This window comes from Typha latifolia, chromosome 14, assembly GCF_019914945.1.
Source record: "Typha latifolia isolate L0001 chromosome 14, TyphaL0001v2, whole genome shotgun sequence".
Lineage (NCBI taxonomy): Eukaryota > Viridiplantae > Streptophyta > Magnoliopsida > Poales > Typhaceae > Typha > Typha latifolia.
In genome coordinates this window covers 9650810-9664685 of record NC_133099.1, presented here as the reverse complement: position 1 = coordinate 9664685, position 13876 = coordinate 9650810, and the positions used below count along the sequence as shown (strand labels likewise).

The 13876-nt window shown below is 37.7% G+C and overlaps 2 protein-coding genes across 6 annotated transcripts; one reads left to right on the top strand and one right to left on the bottom strand.

The window, feature by feature from the left end:
• Positions 1-1120: 1120 nt before the first annotated feature.
• LOC140800698 (RNA polymerase sigma factor sigA) lies at positions 1121-8107 on the bottom strand. Of its 4 annotated transcripts, none has more exons than XM_073155478.1 (11): positions 7975-8080; positions 7137-7184; positions 6350-7031; positions 5502-5700; positions 5256-5348; positions 3963-4091; positions 3371-3424; positions 3192-3269; positions 3030-3092; positions 2522-2634; positions 1121-1432 (listed from the first exon to the last, which is right to left on the bottom strand). In XM_073155478.1, exons 3-11 carry the CDS (start codon positions 7015-7017, stop codon positions 1324-1326), a joined length of 1506 nt encoding a protein of 501 aa, XP_073011579.1. In that variant the 5' UTR covers positions 7018-7031; positions 7137-7184; positions 7975-8080; the 3' UTR covers positions 1121-1323. The 4 variants fall into 4 exon arrangements, with proteins under 4 accessions (XP_073011579.1, XP_073011580.1, XP_073011582.1 ...); XM_073155479.1 differs by having other exon boundaries at positions 7137-7187; positions 7975-8051; XM_073155481.1 differs by lacking the exon at positions 7137-7184 and having other exon boundaries at positions 7975-8107.
• Positions 8108-8484: 377 nt separating this feature from the next.
• Positions 8485-13804, top strand: LOC140800699 (maltose excess protein 1-like, chloroplastic). 2 transcript variants are annotated; one of them, XR_012111293.1, is made up of 10 exons: positions 8485-8811; positions 8892-9044; positions 9140-9430; positions 9519-9608; positions 10035-10136; positions 10227-10345; positions 10784-10846; positions 10937-10998; positions 11368-11549; positions 13279-13804. XR_012111293.1 is itself a non-coding variant. In XM_073155483.1 (9 exons), the coding sequence occupies exons 1-9, from the start codon at positions 8629-8631 to the stop codon at positions 11448-11450; spliced, it is 1146 nt and encodes a 381-aa protein (XP_073011584.1). In that variant the 5' UTR covers positions 8485-8628; the 3' UTR covers positions 11451-11762. The 2 variants fall into 2 exon arrangements, 1 of the variants encoding a protein (XP_073011584.1); XM_073155483.1 differs by lacking the exon at positions 13279-13804 and having other exon boundaries at positions 11368-11762.
• The last annotated feature ends 72 nt before the right edge of the window (positions 13805-13876 follow it).

Below are 13876 nucleotides of genomic sequence, written 5' to 3'. Positions count from 1 at the left end.
CATTATTTTTCTGGGTGATAAAGCTACATCAAGATCTGGGATTCTCTCTGTGGCCTTATTGATTTGAAAAGGTCAGCTGGAAAGCATGAACTGCTTTAAAAGTTGATTAACTAACAATCCCCCCAGCATTCGCTGGTGAATCTAACCTCTTATTATCTTTACTTATTGATTCTCATGAGTGGAAAAGATACGAATGGGGAGTTGTTATTTCGTGACAGGATCCACACACTTCACATGTCAAAGAAGGTGATGGGAATGCACTTGGCATGATGCAGAAAAACATCTTTCCCAAGATGCTTATAAATAGCAGCTCCATTAAATAGTTCTCCAGCTTAGTATTCGTTGATCATTAGTGGCTCAATTATCAAACAGCTTCTCTGTTTTTTTTTTTTTCTCTACTGTTTTGTTAAATCGAGTATTGAATGTGAGTATTGGAGGAAATCAAACTTGTGGCGAGATTACCAGTTTGGTTTCTTCCAATATCTCGCCTTCAATTACTCAGTGAATCTACCGGTGGCAAATCGCTTGATTGTTCTATACATATAGCTAGTTATTAAATCAAGCTTTGAATGTGAGAATTGGAGATAATCAAGCTTGTGGGTTGTGGAGAGACTTAACAGTTTGATTTCCTCTAATGTCTCTCACCTTCAACTGTTTGGCGATTGCGCTAGTGAGAATTAGAGGAACCTAAATCCTTGGCAGTAGGTGCATGAGGGCATCTTCGATAGCTCAACAAATATAAACCCTCAGAAGTAATTGATGGTGTAAGTTTGGTGTAACAAAGTTCTACCATTATTTGCAAGAGTAGGAGCTCTAAATTGTCTGAATTTCATCAGAAGTGGATATCGCAACACTTTTAAATCGGTAACAAAATATGTCTAACACTTACAATCGTAATTCTTGCATATTTTTAGTTCAGGGAGTCTACATCGTTACTCTTTCTTCTAATTCAAGAAGTCTATATAGATATAAAAAAGTTCATGAGGGTACAGACCAGTTTCAACTCAAGTAGAGCTAGCATTCAGATGATTTTTTTGCTTAGCCAAAGAACAAGAATAAGGTCATCTATTCTTATTTGCAAGCACATAACAAACAGCCAACCTCACTTTAAAAATATACATTTACAACATCAAACCAAAAAAAATAAATAATATATCTTATTGCAAGTGAGATGATTACAGATATAAAGATTCTGGTCAAAATCTCTCTGTCACACATTTACATGTATAATTATCTTCAGGTGAGCATTAAATCTTAAACGACATGCTTCCTATTTTCTCATATATATACAACGTGTGTAATTCTGATAAAGTATCAAGCATTTCAATGTTTGACCAACATTGCCTTCAATCTTCTTTTCCTTGCTGCATGTTTCAGTTTCTCCATGGCGACAAGTCCCACTTGCCGGATTCGCTCTCTTGACAAACCAAACCTGATCAATATTTGTCATTATCAGCAAACCTATAGTTGCCTATTTTTGTATATGATTACAACGGTGTATGCTAATGCAGAACTAAGTTCATCAGTATGCCTACACTTTTTATTAGAGTACCCAAAGCTTGTTGCCAGAGTCTATCCCGTACATATGAAGATTGAAGATCATAAACCATAATTAAGATCACACTTTTGCTCAGGTTAGTACGAATGAGAATACTTTCTATATATGCTACACTTGATCTCACATCAATCACATCAGTAAGAAAAACAGAGTTCAAAATTTTGTTCTCATCTCACTATTTCTAAAGGACAAGTGAAGAACAATCATTTCTTGTTGAAGTTTAAAAGTGGAACATGCATACAAAGAATAACTTGTTTCCTGCCTCAGATGATATTTATTGGCAGCTACAGAGATTACAGAATATATGTCAATTTATATCTCTTGAAAGTTTGGGAAAGTTCCCAAGCCAATCAGTTAGCCAAGTTTTAGCAGCCGCAACAACAAAGAAGCTAATAAAATTTAACAAGAAACGTAAGAGAACAACATCAACGAGAAAAACAAATAACAGAACCTTGACCATCAACTCACACAATTTTTCTTAGGAGAAAGAACTAGATCGGTCCAAGATGGCAATAGAATCGGGGGGCCAAGAGGACGAGAGGGATCAATAATTCAGTATTGCCCACAAAATGAATTTCAGTTTTCAATATCATTAAACTTCTACTGAAACTGATGGCTTTGAATCTTGAATTCTTCAGGGACTTTTAGTTTGTCAGTTTCTTTGTTCGGTTTGCTTAGTTTCTTTTTTCTTTTCTTGTAAGAAGCATGGGTCTGCATTAGTAAGTCTGGAACATGTAAATTCCCAATGAAAAAAATGGTTTTGCACAAGTAATTGCATCAGTAACTTAACATTAATATCAGATTAGACCCATGGACTATTCAGAAAAAAAGAAAACAGAACAGCTTGCCATCATGATTGCAGAAGTAAACAGCCAAGATTGAAGTAATGGAACACTATCGATCTATACTTGAACTTCTAAATCCAAGAAAAATTCTGGAAATTGGATCCAATATATTACTTACTGTCTACTGATATCCTCCCATGTGTGACATTCATTGTCTAGACCATGATAGAGTCGTATGATGTCTCTCTCCCGCTTGCTAAGTGCTGAAAGTAGAAGTTTGTTTACTTCATCCTGAAATGAGTGACATGGAAGCCTCTGAGATGTCAAAATTATACCATAATTCTGGAAGCAGTAAACATGAATTTTTTTTTAACTAGAACAATAGAATGCCGATTAATTGAAGACAACAACATGAGTAAGATTGACAATCCATTCAACTTCTTCTCCTGCTCTTGACTCATCAAGCCCAGGATAGATGGATGTTCTAGATCACAGGACATTGACCTAGCCTCTTTGTCCAATGAAAAGTGAGATGACTTTATATGTTCAATGTTCTTGCCAAGACCTGGTTTTGATTTAAAGTCTCCCTCTTGGCCAAGGGAGAGGACAGGGCAGAGAAGAAACGTCCTTCAAGGGATGTAGGGCCTAGCCAACTCTCATTCTACTAAAGCACACTCTATAATTACCTTAACAGACCACTCTTCAAATCCATGCCAGGGGTTGTTTGCAAGGTTCTTATCTGCGATATACTGAGAATAGAGTAAAGAAACAAGGTTATATCAAAGAAATAAAATTAAAGTAGGAAAAGATTTTTCAAATTTGCGCAAAACTGGGAAAGCAAGACGTACACTGTGAAGGGTCTCGCCTGGAAGGCCATTCAGGGAGGGGAAGGCTTCACGGTCAAGGGAAAGCACCTTATTGACAGCCTGTAGATATGACCATTTATATGAAAATGAAAGAAAGAACAGAATTACAGGAGTATCCCAAGCAGGAAGAGCAGCAAGAAAGTCAGATTAAAAAGCAGTACCTCTGTAGCATTTCGGACTTTCTTTTGCGACATATTAAGGGACTCTGCTAGTTTCTGAACAATATCAAATAAAGCATTCCATTAAGAAAGACGTCAATAGAGGTGTAGTTTCACCACTGCTCAGTTGCTTTAATAAAAATTGACATGAAAGAAAATGAATTACAACTTACTATTTCTAATGAATACAAACAATATTAAATGATAATTCCAGATGCCAAAATTGCAAATCTTGCTGGTTGTTTACTCAGTTCTATGGAGATTGCAATCTAACACTAACTCTGATAACTTCTTAAGTAAAAGGTCTGCCTGTTAGTAACAGGCAAGGAAACATCTTTAACAGACTTTATCAAGGGTCAATTGAAAGTTTGAAACAGCCAATGAACTTGAAATGCAGATAAATCAACACAGTATTGGTTATATTGGACCAAGAATGTTTTTGAAATTTTATCAGGACATATGTTCCCACAACAAACTGTAACTAATGTGGCAAAGTTCATAAGTAATAGCTGAAAAGGAACATCAGTTCTCAAAAACTGGAATGGAACATCACAATGCATTTAACCAACTTTAGTTGTGGTGAACTTCATCTTACATCTACTGATGGCGTAATTCCTTTCTCTTCCAATCTAATCTTTGCATTGCGTATTGAGCTTAACCTTTCATGCAAATGTGTAGGTAGTCGGAGAGTTCTTGAATTCTCAACCAATGCTCGCGAAACACCCTAGAAACAAACAAGTACCATTAAATAAGATGTTTTTCATGAAGAAAAGGAAAAGTTTGGAGTATTATACTGTTCAAGATTCTGTACAGAATATAAAAATCACACTACTAAAGATGGTTACACAATAGAGGAACTTTAGGTGTAACTATTGGAAACAAAGAAGAGAATGAGACTGGTTAAGGTTTGTAGAAGATTTTAAATGGACCAGTAGGGGGATTGGTCATTCAGGAAGTTCTAGGAAAATAGTACACTCCAGAAAATTCTGGGGAAATAGTACAATCCAGGACAGAGGACCATCTACAAAGTAAGCTTTTTCTTCTTGCTGGATGTTGCATGACAATTCAATACTTTATCAAACGCATGGATTTTCTAAAATGCATTAGATCGCTATGTACAATCTTGGGCAATGTCTATGTGAGAGTTTGGCTAAACCAATTCTACCTTAATCTCCAGATATAAGAATGAATTTGGTATGGTTGTTTTCTCTTATTCAGTTCACATTTATTAGGCAAATTACTAGTTGATTAGATCTCATTGTTGTTCCTTTAAGCTGCATTACATTCTGTGGGAAAGATGGATCTTTTTCTGCAATTAACCAGAAAAGTGATGGATCATATTGTGAAATTTCTGCTTTCAGAAGAGACAAAAAGACACAAGAAATGATTTTATCATTTTATGAGATACAAAATTGCAAATATTTGCTTCACATAAATGTAGTGGGAAATGAAAGGCTTAAATCTTAGCATGAAGGTGATATCTTGCTAAATTCTGAGGAACTATTGATAATATATGCGGACCCACATAGAGCCAGGCGGTGGCTAAGGATGCCAAAGGCTGGAAATTGAGGAAATTTTATCAAGTTATGGATATATCTTTATGAACAAGTACCCACCGATAAATTATCATAGTTATGGAGGGTGGGCTACTTTTCAAGGAATCACCAAATATCAAAGGATTTTATGGAAAGTAGGTTATATAATAGAGATCAATAACAATTATTTATAATCATCTAACAAGCTAGTAATTATGTAAACACTGTCATCCAGAAACTAGATGTGGAAACTTAGTAACTATTTTTCGGAATATAGTGGTCTATTTAGCAACCATTGTCTGAAGTAGCTATGTGGAATACAATGTCAATTAGCAAAGTCTGTCAAGACTCACCTGACGTATCCACCAGTATACATAAGTAGAAATTCTGAAGCCTTTGGAAGAATCAAACTTTTCTATCCCACGAAGAAGACCAATCAGACCACCCTACAAGATAAAGACACATTTAAAGAAATGCAAAATTAAAATAGTACAAGAATATGTGGCAGTAGGACTCAAGTGGAGAAGATAATTACTCATGAGTGTACATCAATAATATAAAATGAGAAAGAAGAAATAAATCAGTAAAATTAGGAGTACCTGAATAAGATCAGCCATCTCAGCTCCCAAGTTATCATACTTTTGGGCAATAGATATGACTAAACGAACATTACTCATTGCTAGCTTCTCCCTTGCCAGAGAACATTCAAACAACCTTGAGCGCAGTTCAGCATGTGATATCCTCAGTGAAAATGCCAGTTGTTTGTCCGAGGGTTCCGTTCCCAGTTTTTCTTTAAGTCTGTTTCATCATCAAATGTGTCAAACAGAAATAATTAGCTTATAACAGCAAACGGAATGCCTAATAAACTAGTAGTTCTTCTTATATGAAGCCAATGTGTAGAGCAAGGTACTTAAAGGACCGCATCAATGATCTGCCTTTCATAAGTATAGGAAACTCTCTGCAATTTTCCATATAGAGAATTCAAAATGCCCTTAAAGGATAGATACTAGACAATGATAGGTTAAAATTTACTATTTTCTAATGAGTCCAGCTTCTACCTTTACATAATAACAAACAGTAGCAATAAATTGTTAAAAGTATGTCATAGCCATCATTTTGGAAGCTAGAGAATTAATAAATGCCAAGTCATGTTGCCATGATGAAATAGTGAAATGAGAACTTTTATTTCCAAGGGGCACAGATTCCGGTTTTTGAAATCTTTCTTGACTTTGAGTAGGATGCTTTACTCTTGCAAGGTAACTTACAGAATCAATTGTACAAGATTTGATACCATAATAATATTTGAGTGAAAATCAGCTACGTAATTGTTGATAATCTTTTAACTACATTGTCTAGTGTTATTATCTATGTTTGAGCTCTATTGATCACCAAAAAAGTAGCAGAATGTGTGTTTATATTTCAGCATTGTAATACAATAATTACTTACTTTGATCTGTGCTCCTCTAGCAAAAGACCAGCCTTTATTTTCTTTGATAAATGTACAACTTCAGCATGAGTAAGCAAGTCTTCACTTACTGCACCCCTAATGTAGCCTCTATTACGGGCTTGTAGCAAGTCAGGGCTTACAGTGGTACGCAACGGCTTTCCTCTATTTAAAGTTGCAGCAAAAAATTTCCTCCTAGTATATGTTCTCCTTTGCCTGGCAGAAATCCCGGAACGAGCTATTCCAACCTTCCTACTGCTTTCTTCTGGTGCAAGCACTGTCTCAATCCGATCAAATGGAAGTTTCCATTGCTTTTCCAGCATAGACTTCTGCAACAAGAATAGGACCTCTATAGAAGACTCGAGATCAGAATCACCATCATGCAACAGGTCTGGCCTGGGAGACCAGTCATGAGTAGTTGATGTAGCAGCAGTATGCAGATGCTCTGTAAGTGCCTTAATAGCTTGTGTGTGTCTGTGTGAAGAAGAATTTGCACCAAAATGAGAAGATTTTTGTGCAAACACAATGCTCTTAGCTGAGGATGCTGAAAATTGCAATGATCCATGATCTGGGACGGCAAACAGTTTATCGGCAAGGTCAGATGGATAAAATGAAGTGTTTAAAAGCCTCTTTCCTGTTCTTAGCCCGACAACTGCAGCTGTAGCCATCATCCAGCTTCTTATGTCTGTGCAAAATTGTTAAATGATGTCAGGGAGTATGTTGATGCCAACCATGTCATTTAAAATTTAATATAAAACGTAGAACATTTATAAGTAACAAAATCATATGCCTTTAGATTCTCTTCATGTGATTCTTCCGACCACCATATATTGAGCTTCTGCTAATAAGATAAAAGGAGACAGATCAAGATACCTTCTTGCACAAAAAAAGAAGAAGAATTAAATGGCATTTTAATCGCGAGTTTAGGAAAAAACAATGAGAAATATTAAAAGGGATAAGAATGGAGATAATAAATTTTGCAAAAGTCAACAGCCTAGACTTAATCACTTTGGACTTTAGAGTGATGGAAAGGTCCTGCACTAAAAGAGAACATGAGATGAAGCAAGACTGCCTCTGGACACCAGACATAGAGAAAGTAATCACAGAAGCAAGGAACAATTTTGGGTGGCAAAAGATATAACAAGCCAGTGTCTAACTTCAATTGAAGAAGAAAAGAGAAATTTTAAGAGGCGGACAATAAATATAAGATGTCTGAACAACACAAGGCCGATCTAGATTGTGCTCTTCCCAACTGGTAGAACAAGTGATGCAAAATTGAACGGACCCAACTGTCGTGGTCTTCTAATCAAAATCTTATCGACATAATCATCGCAAAATCGGCAACTTGAAAGGATGAAGGCCAGGAAAGCAAAACAACAAGTATTTTATCATATACATCTAATCACACATTCAAGGAAAGACTTCGACATAGCAGCCAATCCACATGATTCATCAACGAAACAAGAAATGGGCGACTGTGAGCGAACAAAACCCATCAACCCAATCTCAATCCATACCACAGACAATAAGAAGAAACTAGTGATCCAAATGCCAAGTAAAGCCCAAAAGTAGATGTCTGCGATCATCCAAAGCTGGAAATTTTTTTCGGGGCATTGCAAGATGCGTACCTGGGAAGCTGTGGGTAGGCCGTTGGTTGGAGCGGCAAAGTAGAGAGAGAGAGAGGCGGTGAAAACCAAGCGGAAGGCCTTTTAGTACTATATTATTATTATTATTGTTTTTATTATTGGGTAGTGTGAGAAGAATAGGATATGGGAGAGAGGGAGGCCATTGGTTGGAGGAGATATTAAGCACGCGTCGAGTGGTCCGAGTGACTCCATGCGAACACACCCCAACCAACCAACCAAACGATTTAACAAACAAACAAAGAGGAGGAAGTGTGTGTGTGTGTGCGTGTGTGACCCCAGTCCATCTCTTTAACGGCTCGCACGCCTTCACGTCGTCAGTTTACGAATATCGAGGCGGAAGAGGTTGACGTTCTTTGCCACAGTTTTGGAGCCAAATGGGTTATCGGATTGGACTTGAGAGAAAAGAAGAGAGAAAGAGAACCAGAACCACACCTTTATCCACCTTCATGGCGACCACAAGTGCAGACATTACAGTAGCTCCCACTCATTTATCGACTCCCATATTTGACCCTCTCGCGTGGCGCCGTTCAATTCGTCCACAACATCGCACTGGTTCCACCGCGTAGATATTCGTTGCCACATGGCATATCCTGACTCGGCCATATCGAACACTCTCCTCCCTCCCTCCCAATAGCCATGAAGTATTCATACTCGGCGCCGCCGGCGACCTCCCCAGTTCTTCATCACCTCCTCCTCTTCCCTCCCTCTCCCTCTCCCTTTCCTCATCTCTATTATAATCCCACTCGCCGAGTCCTCCGCCTCCGCCTCCGCCGCCGCTCCCAGCCACCGTCCGCCTCTCTCCGCGCACCCTCCGACGAGGTAACCCCCCAACCCCATTTCCTTCAGAGGGAGGTCGCACCTTTTTCTCGGCAACTTTATATTAGTCTCTGACTTCCCAGTCCTCGGAATTCCGGAGATGGGACTCGGCGACCGCCCGCTTCGCCGGCGCTTCCAACATCCCCTTCCTCCTCATCCAGCTCCCTCAGATCCTCCTCAACTCCCGAAACCTCCTCGCCGGCGACAAGGCCGCCCTCTTCGCCGTCCCCTGGCTCGTAAGCGACCCTTAAAACAAACCCCTTGAATTGGATCCTTTCTTGATTAGAGGTGTCAATATTTGGAACTTGGAACGAATAAATTTTGTTTCCAGGGAATGCTTACGGGACTTCTCGGTAACATGACTCTGCTGTCATACTTCGCCAAGAAGAAGGAGACGGAGGCGATCGTGGTTCAGACGCTCGGGGTCGTCTCGATCTACGTGGTGATCGCGCAGCTGGCGGTGGCCGGCGCCGTGCCCTTGCCCTTCTTCTCGGCGATATCGGCCGTCGTGGCGTTGGGGCTCGTGTTGAATTTTTTGAATTATTTTGGTCGGATTGAAAGTGGAGTCTGGCTTCTTTGGGAGGACTTCATCACCATCTCTGGTCTCTCTGTTCTTCCTCAGGTAATTAAGAGCTATGGAGGAGATATTTTTGGATTTAATTTGTCGCCGGAGACTGATGGTTTTGATAATTGGGACAACAATACTGCAGGTGATGTGGTCGACGTTTGTCCCCTTCATCCCAAACAGTGTTATGCCTGGAATTCTCTCTTGCATCATGGCAGTTTCCGTCGTTCTCTTGGTATGTTTTCTATATATACTTCGATTTAGATTTCTGCTGAAATTTTGGTTGATCATATGCCCAGATTGCTGAATAATGATATTGTATCATTTTAGAAGGGACTTGGTCACAAGACAAACATTTTACATTCTGATGTATAGATAGATAACAAGAGGACTTATCATATCTGTGTATGCTCTGACATGTATTTGGTCATTTGGCTATTCTCGCTGTTTCTTAGTTTACTCAAATATCTCAAAATTTAACACTCGCTGCATTAAAAGAGATAATGATCGAAGAACTTGGACGCAGCGAAAGAGTGTCTTTGACGCATTTGTAGCACTCTTTTTCCGAGATTCGGCGAACAGTCCTTGTATAGTTAGACTTCTATTTGATGGTATTTTGTTCATGAGCAACTCTTGATTCTGCAGTCACTGAGACATGCAGGCACGAACGGGGAAGCTTGCTGAGGAAAAGGTGAGATTTGTAAGGTCCATATCTGGATGGACTGCAACGCTCTTGTTCATGTGGATGCCCATTGCACAGATGGTATGAAGCTGCTCGGCTTTGGTTGATTGACCTCAGATCGTCATAATTCTTGACTGCCTGAACTAATATCTTGGCTGTTATCATGTTCAGTGGACTACTTATCTTAATCCAGATAACCTTAAAGGCTTGTCGGCTCTCACAATATTGTTGGGCATGATTGGAAATGGTCTTATGATCCCCCGTGCTTTGTTCATCCGTGATCTAATGTGGTATGTGATCATTGTATATTCTGTCACCATTTAGCAGTTGCGAACACCTAAAAATTTGATTTTGTCTTTCCTAGTCAGTTTCATATCATCAAAATACAAGAATATCTTTGGTCTATTTTTACTCAAACTTTCATTTTACTTGGATATTCTTATCATGACACAGTGAATTTAGTAAAACTTCATGGTCTGGGTAGGAGCTCATGTCGTATAAGAACGAAGCAACAAATTTAACATAGTCTAGACTCTCTGGGGAAAGATGTGTGATCCATCGCGTGAAGTAGTGATCTTAGAGTAAATTGATGTTTCGTATATTTTCCTTGTTATTTGCTTATCTGTCTCTGAAGGATTGTACCATCTGTTTTCCTCTGCAGAACAAATCTCATCCTTAGCAATTGTCCAATTTAACATTGTTTCATATGTCCTGTTATCCACCTCCAGGTTCACTGGTGCATCTTGGGCATCAATCCTTCATGGATGGGGAAATCTGGCTTGCATGTCCTTGTAAGTTTCTTGCCTACCGAGAACTTTTCTTTGAACTCTATAGTAGACTGTTTGTTTTACAAGATCTAAAGGAATGCAATATCCTTACAGTTTCAACAGTATTCGGCGGGACTTTTTCTTGACAGCAACACTTGGCTTGTTTCTGTGGATAGGTTCTCTCTTCTTCCTTTTGATATTACTAAATGTGTTTTCCTCATAATGTTTGTTAGATTTGTTATTTGCTGCATGGCTCAGTTATCTCATTTTCTGGATTAAGACCTTATTTCTATGATGTGATGAACTAGAGTATATCTTTAATCACGGAACAGTTGGAAAATCAACAGCCTATTCCAATTTGACCACATGAAATGTGGCATTCTTCTAAATCCGACATGAATCTGCTATTTTTGAGTTTGTTATGCATCAGAGTCTGCAATTCGTCTTCATTTTATCTCATAATAAATATACCACAGTTTTAACAATGTGATAGCTACTGATTACTGAATGTCAGAAGAAAAAGTAAATACTTTGCTTTCTTTCAGGAGTAGCACTTTGGAGAGATACTATAGCCTATGGATACAATTCACCGATGAAGTCCTTAAAAGAACTAGCATTTGGAAAATGATGCAATCTAGACTAGTGTCTTACTTCTGCTTTACCTGAAGTGTTACTCTGTTGCTGCCAAAAACTAACTCATATCCAGAATTTCTGGATAAGCTGACAGGTGGGTATAATCCATTACGACCCTTCAGTGAATTCCATGTGAGCTAACAAGGTTAAGCTATGTAAATATTGCATATTATATGAGTTAATTCATGTATATCTCATCAGATAAGTTTGTGTGACAGTTTGGAACCAAAAATAGCATATTATCTTCTCATTGTATCATGAACCTCAGTGGCAACATTTACTACATAATATTCACTTTCTTTTAAAACTATCTGTAAATCATCAAGCATGTTTTTCAGCTATTGCTTAACATAACTAAAATTCCAATTGCCTTGATAATGAACTGGTCTTTGTTTGGGCAGTACAATAAGAGTTAATTAAATATTGTTCTGTCCTCAGAGGAGGAACAAAACTTCGCATCAGATAAGCCATGCTCCTTATGCTAATGCTAGTATTGCAATTTTGCATAATGATATGCATGTCAATATAAAACTTACACATTGTTTCATAGTATAAAAGAGAGCACCAAATACAGGGCATGCAAAGATATGTTGTTCTACTTATATCTTCAGTCTCAGTATTGGTATTGATCATAATTATCATGCCGGATATTTATGGACATCTCCTGTCAACGAATCTTGATAAAAAGAAGATAAAAACACAAGGCAATAATATGAATGTGCTGCTACCTTTGTAGGGAATCTTTTGACTGCAAACCACTGTACATTTTTGTGAATTGAAAAATAACATGACTACCAGCATCAGATGATGCAAGTTGGCAAGCTTCTTTATCTTCACTAGTCAAACAAAATAACAAAAAGGAAATCAGTGGTCTCAAATTAGCATTGCAGAATGGGAAATCTGTTGCCTTAATCTGCAAAGAGGCAAAAGGAAATGACAACAAGAGGTATTTCATGATTTTACAAGAATCAATGGTGTATGCTCCTAAAAGGCTACAAGTGGTAATTACCCCTGAAAAAAAGACTATGCATGGACATACTAGGTGACCTGGTAAATAACAGTATTTGGTCGATTCACAGAAGTATTAACATTATTAATCAACAACATGTTCTTTTATAATAAATTTTAGCTTATGAAACCCTTGAATGACAAATGAATCAGTGCTTATGTGCCCCGATATTAACTAATAAAGATTTTGCATTTTACAACATCAGATACAATCAGGTAATTCACACTACATGGTTGTAATGCCAATATTACAACGGTCCAAGGGTTACTAGTTTTAGTGAACTTGTCTTGTATTTCTATCATATTATATCTTCATCGTGTAGAAGATCTTTGAAGCAACTACAATCATCATTTATCAAGAAGGAAAAGGAAGAAGGACATGACTTAAACTAATATTATCAAAAATAGATGTCCTGTATTATGCAATAGTATACTAAGGCTGAAACAAATATATATTTTTTTTCGCTCTGCAGAAAGAAAATAAATGGTATGACTAAAAACAGATGATACAAGCTGTCTAATTTCTTGTTGTATTTCAAGTAGGTAATCAAAATCAAAAAGAAAAAGTGGTGTTTTCCGTTCTAGCAAGATGTATATGACATCTTTACTTGAGGAAATAGAACAGGAAAGATTCATTAATGACATTCTACAGAAACCATGTAGAGGAAAGCATTCTAGTGGTTGTGAAGAAAGGCATCTTTAATAGTTCAATAATGTGCAGATGGTGACAAGAAAAGTCATCATATGCAGATTTCTTTGACAGCTACACATCACCTACTCTTTTGACTTAATTCTTTTTCTTCTGTCTGTTGCAGATTATATCTCTATTTTTATCAGATTGATGGCTTTAAGATGTCCTCAGAGAAAATATGTTCTTATCAATCTTCTGCCCATCAAAAGGTTAGTACGGAACAAAGTAAGTTCGAGCATTCTCCAACCAGTACCTTTTCATTTTTCAGGCAGAATCTGCAATTTGGATGTGTTATGAATTATGAATGTGGAGCTCAGACAACGACCTCATTCTATGAAAAATAACAACAACAACAACAACAACAACAACAACAACAAAAAGAGAATGATTTGCAACAGATGATCTGCCCGCGTGTTTTTGGTAAGAAACTTCCTTTGTGAAAGAGTCAGGATTCTCGTAATGTCATCAGTAGTTGCACCCATCAATCAAGGGAAATCGTGAATCAGAAGAACTGAATCCAGATAAAAAATATATGCTGGAAACTTGTTGGATTTGCAAACCCTCAGAGAATGCCACGCCTTTAGCACATTTATTTACTACAAATATGTTTCACCGCATATATTGAATTCAGTAATTTTATCTATTCAGAACCTGCCGTTTATGATAAGTTACATGCCCAACTGGAACTCTTTCTTTATCTTCATCAATGAATATACCAGCTT